At 39.6% G+C, this 7,377-nt stretch overlaps 1 protein-coding gene across 1 annotated transcript; it reads right to left on the bottom strand.

Annotated features, from left to right (window-relative positions):
- Positions 1 to 1,033: 1,033 nt before the first annotated feature.
- LOC110913403 (protein MKS1) lies at positions 1,034 to 2,002 on the bottom strand. The gene has a single exon (XM_022158239.2). The coding sequence runs from the start codon at positions 1,870 to 1,872 to the stop codon at positions 1,198 to 1,200; it is 675 nt and encodes a 224-aa protein (XP_022013931.1). The 5' UTR covers positions 1,873 to 2,002; the 3' UTR covers positions 1,034 to 1,197.
- Positions 2,003 to 7,377: the final 5,375 nt, after the last annotated feature.

Genomic DNA, 7,377 nt, shown 5'->3' with positions numbered 1-7,377 from the left:
CTTAGGTCTCCTATCATTGCCCAGCAGTGCCTCACTTTGCACCAAGTGGGAGTCGAACCTGTATCTCTCAAAAGAAATGCAAGCCCTCCACCACTTGATCTAGAGATCATTGGCAGCTTAGACATATTACTAGAAGAACACCCACTAGTTTATCAAATAAATTGCACTTAACCATTAATATTAATATTAATAATCTAACTATTTGGGAACTGTGTTTCAAGTTTTTAGTGATCGACGCACAAAAGAGCACCCATAATAATGTGTGTCAAAAAACAGATAGCGAGCCTCAACCTTCACAATGCCCCCCCCCCCCCCCCCTCTCTTTCTATCACATAAACCCGTTACAAAGCTTTGTTTAACGAAACCAGCCCTCGTCATTCTCTTTCCACATCACATTCTCTCTTCTAAAAACAAATAAAAGCCTCTAAATTAAGAAACTTTAATAAAATCTGTCTAAATCTAATTAAGGAATCTATCTAAATAAGACAATTACTATTACTAAGAAAAATAAAAACATACCACAAAAAAAAAAGAGAGTACAAAGTCTCCCCCTTCATTTTATTGGTCAACAAAAGATAAACTATTAATCATTGAACCAAGACAACTACCAATTACCAAAATCTCATTTAGACTATTGGGTATGGTGAGGATTGGGTTAGGGTTTAAGTTGAGCATTAGTTGACATATAGAATGGGAAAAAAAAACCCACGCTCATGAGTTATGGTGGGGCTTGGGTTGGAAGCATGAATTGACACATGACCATTGAGAGCCCGCCATGTCACCTTGCTAGTCCGCCCCACGCCCGGCTTCAAATCCACGCCAAAGGGGCCACGCCCCAAACCCAAGCCCCAACCCAAGCCCCCGGGGTGGTGACTTGAGCGTTTTCCCCCAACCCACGCCCCAACCCAAACCCCATACCCCATTGCGTTATGCCCTACCCTTTTTCACATAATTTATCATCCAACCAATTTTCATGTTACAACTTACAACCAAGAAATAGTCAGAGAAATAAATAAATAAACACAAAACAAAAGACGACCAAATGTCCAAAAGTCAATTCCAATGCTTTCCCATCTCGTTTTCAGTCAACCAAAAAAATAAAAAAATAACAAATAATTTCACTAAAGTAAAATTACAACTCTACCCCTTCTACTTGGTAAACAAAGGCAACTATCAATCAACCAATCAAATTACATCTTACAAGTCAAATAAGCTATGGAAAAGATCCACATTTGGACTAGTTGTGGGTGAAATTATATGTGAAGATAAAAGATTTGTAGGACTTGGCATAAAATGATTACCAATACCCTCCATATAATTATAACTTCTATTACTATGTAACGCAGGGCTCAAAATCAAATCTTGAAAAAAATCATTATTTAACGGTGAGAAAAAATTTGATGAAATCGGCGGCAAGGCGGCCGGCGCCGGCGACAATATTCCTGGAAAATAACCCATCTCAAAACCGTCCACCGCCGCCAAATCGCCGGTCTGAACCGGTTTCCGGCCTTCCGGGGACTTAGCTGCCTTCTCTATGGATGCAAATCTGGCTGCCGGAGATACTGCGCCGCCGCCGTCGTCTTGGAAGGCGGAGAAAGAGGAGCCGACCGGAGATGGGGCAGATGGGCCGGTCAAACGTTGGACTAGAGTCATGAATTCGTTGGGGTTTGTGTGGATTACCTTTGGGGAGACGGTGTAGATGATGACTGGTGGGCGGTGCTGTGGTGGTTGTGGGTGGTGGTGGGGGTGGGGGTGTGGGGCTATTGGTGGTTTGCGGATCTTGTGGGAATCCTTGTGGACGCGGAGAGGGGAGGGACGGGGGCCTTGGAGTGAGCGGGGAGACTTGCCGCTAGGGATGTCCGCCGAGTCCATAGTGGTGTGGTGAGGTGGGGTGGGGTTAGGAATTAGGATATGGAGATTGGGGGAAGTGGGAAGAGGTGTTCTCTTGTGCAAGTGTGTGTATGTATTTGTGATATTTAATTACATAGAAATAAAGAAATTGTATTTACTGCGTCAAATTGGGGGTCGGGTGGGGTGGGGTGGGGAAGTTTGGAGAGAATCAGGTTTAGTCCATCAAGTTTTTAGAGCCTAGAGTTTTTAATCTTTTGAGATTTTCTTTGCTTTGTCTAGTTAAAGATCAATTGTTATCTTGTTGTTAGAGTATCTCGAATGCTAAAATGTGTTCTTAGGCTTCTCTAGTTGTCACATCATTGTCACATAAATACATAATATTCTTACAAATCCTTAAAAACCTTAATTTCATCTCCAATCCTATAAATATCCTTACATTTCTTAATTTCCAACTCATCTATATCATTACACAGAATAATTAAATAAAACATATTTTTTATGTTGGGACCACTCATCGCATGAACTGAGACAAACTCATGCCCTTGTGGAATGGCATCTCACCTAAGGCCATGTTAAGATAAATGAACTCCAATGGTAAGGATCTTCAAAGGCTTGATCTCCAAAGATCCATTGGAGATAGTGTTATAATATGAGTTATGGGACAATATGGTTGTGTTTTAGACTTATCTTTTGTACCTATCTTATGGCCTACTAGAAATTTAATTGAATAACTTATACACAAAAAAGTACATTCGTATATCATGAAACTAAGGGTGAAGAGGGATGAGATGTAGTGAAATTTTCACCTATCTAATCATGATGTGTCATATCAATTCCTTTCCCATACACCATTTTTGCCCAAAAAACATAAGGGATGGTTTTACCCAAACTATTTAAGAAAAAAAGAAAAATGTATGGTTGGTTGAAAGATCGTGGGACTCACCACTACCCCCTCTCCCTCCCCTTCCCCGCATGCAGCAACAACTCCCCGCACATCTCCTTCACCGCGCGGCATTTCCTTGTTGGCGGTGCACCCCTCGGCGGTGCACCCCTCATGCGGCAAAAACAGTCCCTGCTCACTTCCCCGCTTCCACCCCGTTACCCTGATGGTTATTTTATGGATTTGACAGTAGTGTTGGAGATAGTTGTGGATTGATCCATGATTTATTCAGTGTAGTCATATTAGAAATTACATTACATGAAACCACATTCATGTGTCACCTTTGGCTTAAGTAACACAATTTTTTAGTGATAAAATTTAAAACATGCTACATAGTGCATGTCAAAAAAAAAAAAAAAAAAAAACCCCTAGTAAATTACATAATAAACAATAAATTTGTAAAATAATAGCATTTTATTCCATATAATGGTTAAATATTTAAAGTTAAATGAACTATCGAAGATATGATAAGTACATATATTTTTATTGATAGTAAATATTACAATTTTTGAAGTATGTGAACTACAATACATGTAATAGTGATGGAATGTTGATGGATATGGAACTATCAGGTGTTACATTACAAATTCTTTACATTAAAAGCCTTTGGCTCCATCTGTCTATCTACTGCCCAACCTCGTCGGGCAGACGGCCGCCCTCGCTATCTAGCCTCGCGGTCTCGCCAAGTCTACTGACGTGGCCACTGGGCTGTCTACATACCGCAGACGATGGGTAAACTAGGGGGTGGAAGTAGCACATCAGCTTCATTTAGTTCCACTTCAGCTTCAGACTTCCATGGTAGGACAACTTTAGGTGAGCACGTGTCGTCTTCTAGCATCGGGAGCTGTGTCGGACTCAGGAGTTATTTTCTGGGGTGCGAAGTGCGAAGAACGGTTCAACCAAATTTTCAAGGGGTGCAGTCAGGATTTTTACCTCGAAAATACACTAATTTTTTTTTCAAGTCGGCGCCCGCCCGAGCCAAAGCTTGGGTCCACCCTTGACCGGGAGATAGTGCCCTTTCCTTCGTAACTCCTCGAGCAGGGGATGAAAATCACAGGTAAGTTGTTGGCCGAACTAGCCTGAAGATATGGAGGACCCAATGATACGCCATCGAGTGCTAATACCTGTCCTAATGATCCGTTTGTTTAAGTATCTTTGATCTTTTTTTATTTGTAAAAACAAATATTGTATTTCATTTATAATATTGTGTTCAAATTTGTTATAGATTTGGATTTAGAATTTGTTTTCTTTTATATATTTTTTTACTGCAAATAAAAATAGTAATATATAATGGCTCAGACTGTTTGTACACTTATGGCGACTATCTACACACTTAGGGTTTATCTACGCTGCGTATAGCTCTATACGCAGCGTATAGGGTTACACCTATACGCTGCGTATAGACCTATACGCAGCGTATAAGTGGCATAGATTTCAGGACCTGCCCAACAATCATTGGCACAGACAACAAGGGTTTATATACGCTGCGTATAGAGCTATACGCAGCGTATATAACCCATCAACATTTTATTTGGTTATTTTGATGTATTTGTGGTATAAATACATACCCGGTGTTAGGGATGGATTTTTAATATATGGATCACGGATCCTCAAGTGCAGCCAGGATCACGGATCCTCAGTTCTTTTTGAATTAAGGATCCTCAGAAGACGTTGCAGGTTTAAGGATCCAGGATCCTCATTATTATCCTTACACTAACGGTTGTTTCCACTATGTTTAATTTGTTTTACAGGAGTATTCGAATGGGACTTGGTCTTCCCGAGATTCTAGGGGAATATGCTCCATTATTCTGCACGTGCATAACTTTTATGACCGTTATGGAAGTCGTGGGAAGCTAGCATGATTTGCGAAATGTTAGTTAGTTAGATTATTTCCATTTTTATAAGGGGATAACAAGCTTGATAGTTAGAACAATTAGCAACACACACACTCTCGAGAACTCTCTGCAACTTATTGGCGATTACACACATTTTGCACACTAGTGATCTTTGTAACAAGCTTGTTATCATCCCGGTTTGTAACCTTTACTTGTTTAATATAGTTGGTGATCGGTAGTTTCCATCACCCGAGGTTTTTTATGCCGGAGATCACATCTTGATCAAGGGCTTTTTCCTCGTATAAATCCTTGTGTCATACATTCATTTCATTCATAGTTTGTTCATACATTTTGTTGGACCGTGTTCCGACCCTGAATAGTCAGTTGAGAACGTTCATCTTCACGTACGAAGGCGGAATCAACGTAAATGAAGTTACAACAGCTATTCCTCTTTAATTTCTACTCTTTTATTGCTTTCTGATTACAATTTGACAGAGTTTCGTTCCACAAGCAATCAACAGTTTCGCTTCAATGTACACAACTCACTATCATGGTTTCACTCAAAAGTGCCTTATATAGTCCCTGGGGTTTCGCTTATGTGACCTGACATATAAGCGAAACTACCTAATGACTAATAAGCGAAACCTTTGTTGACATATAAGCGAACCTTATACAACCTATGACATAAAAGCGAAACCTCAACACATAAACCTAATTTTGTCATTCTAGACCCTATGTTGACCTATCTTGACCTAAGACTTAATGTAGACGAAGTCAACAGACATTCCGTGCACTAACAGACTCCCCCTTGGATGTTGACGTAGTCTTCAACTCCCGAGTCTTCAGTCTTGGTCTTTTCTACAACTTTCTGTCTTTTTCATCATAAGCACTCTAACTTCACAAGTTCACAATCACATCCTGGCTCTAACTTCCATCTTCCCTTTGACTGTTGATCCAGACTCCCCCTTTCACAGACTCCCCCTCTCAGTATGCTGGAATCTGAGATATCTGGTTCAAGCTTTGACAATTAGCTTCCGTTGGGAATAATGAAGTCCAAACCTGTTTAACCTGCACATTCTCTACCTCAACATATGTTTCACAAAATTTATAACAATTGAATTTAGTAAACTTACTGGTAGACATCATTTTCAACAAACACATTAGTTACATCATGTTCAAATGAATGACCTTGATTAACTAAACACACAATCTTACAAACCATTTATATATGACATTCAAAGTTTTCAACATATTCTCCCAATCCTGTTCAACATGTTTAGCACTCGAATTTTGAATATCAGCTCTTCAACATCAGTTTGTCGAAAATCTTTTTAATTTTTCAAAATTTTAGGCTAAAACACTCCGAAAATCTTTTTGGATTTTTGTTTTTGAATAAAATGCAGTAAACAAATATATACGGATAATATTTTTGTGAGTTTGTGTAAGAGGATCATATCAGTTCATGAGACAGATCACAAGCACCATTAAGCTTTAATCATTTTAAGTTATAAACGATTCACCTTGATTGTCGATATACTGATCCATCTTAAATTCTTACACAGATTTCAATTTACTCAGAATACGATTTAGATGTTTTATGAACTTAGCTTATTCATGTGTCCGACCTCTTGAATATACTCCCGTATCCAGAATCCCAATATTCAGTCTTACAGGTGAATATACTACAATGATATCTGTACATAATTTAGGGGTTAAATGCGAGAACTGAGGGATCTTAGGTCGATACTTCCATATGCGCAGAGAGATATCAGTTTCGACTTTGCAGTATGTCCCCTTTAGAGGATCTTTTCAGCTACAACAGATGATTATCAATTTTATTGTCTAATCAGCTGAGAGCTTTATGCTATGTTTCAAGCATTTGAGGCAAAATATTATCCAAGGACTAGGTCAGAACTTCCGTTCAGCAGAAGTCCCTGAATAATACCCCAGACATCATTGAGTATAAAAACCTAGTATATCAGAATACGAGACCTTTCAAACGAGATTTCAGGAGTTACCTATATATCCAAGTAGTGTTCCCCACAAATTTCGCAAGTTTGAAATTTTAGGTTCAGGGATCCTCATCTCAGGGTCAAGGATCCTCATCACAGGCTCATGGATCCATTGATTATCCTCCAAGACCCCCAACTTCGATGCTTCAAGGATCCAACTTCTCTCAGGATCAGGGATCCTTAAGAAGTGCAGACCCAATAAGTTTAGAGATTCATTTGGGAGACTTCATACCTATGCAAAGTATTGCTTCATCTGGTCCCTCAATCATACCAGAATCTCGTCAATATGGATTCACATCGGGAATTCCAAACTTGAATCCTTCAGGAGGTAACACTTTGAATAATTCTTATAATGCTAACCATGGCTTTATGCGGGATACAGGTATCAACCAAGCTATGGCTAGGGAATTATAGAAACTGAAGGATATGATATCCAGCGTTCCAGGAGTGGTCAAGCCCATTCCTGAAATCCCAGATGGAAGTCACAAGATATCTCATTTTGCACCACCTATTTGTGATGCAAAAATTCCAAAGATGTTTCAAATACCAACCATGAAGCTGTATGATGGCTCAACGGATCCAGAAGAACATGTAGCTCAATACAGAGAAAGGATGGAGATCAATCTCATCCCGGAGAGGTTAAAAGAAGCATGTCTATGCAAGGGTTTCGGATCCACACTGACAGGATCATCTCTTAAATGGCTGCTAAGTCTTCCCCCTTACTCTACTACTTCATTTG

The sequence above is a fragment of the Helianthus annuus genome, chromosome 2, assembly GCF_002127325.2.
Source record: "Helianthus annuus cultivar XRQ/B chromosome 2, HanXRQr2.0-SUNRISE, whole genome shotgun sequence".
NCBI lineage: Eukaryota > Viridiplantae > Streptophyta > Magnoliopsida > Asterales > Asteraceae > Helianthus > Helianthus annuus.
Note: the sequence above shows the minus strand (reverse complement) of the source record. Positions and strands in the feature narration are given on the sequence as shown.

Bases quoted from the DNA above. Each gene is read 5' to 3' on its own strand.
- LOC110913403 (XM_022158239.2), bottom strand. From the start codon at position 1,872: ATGGACTCGGCGGACATCCCTAGCGGCAAGTCTCCCCGCTCACTCCAA.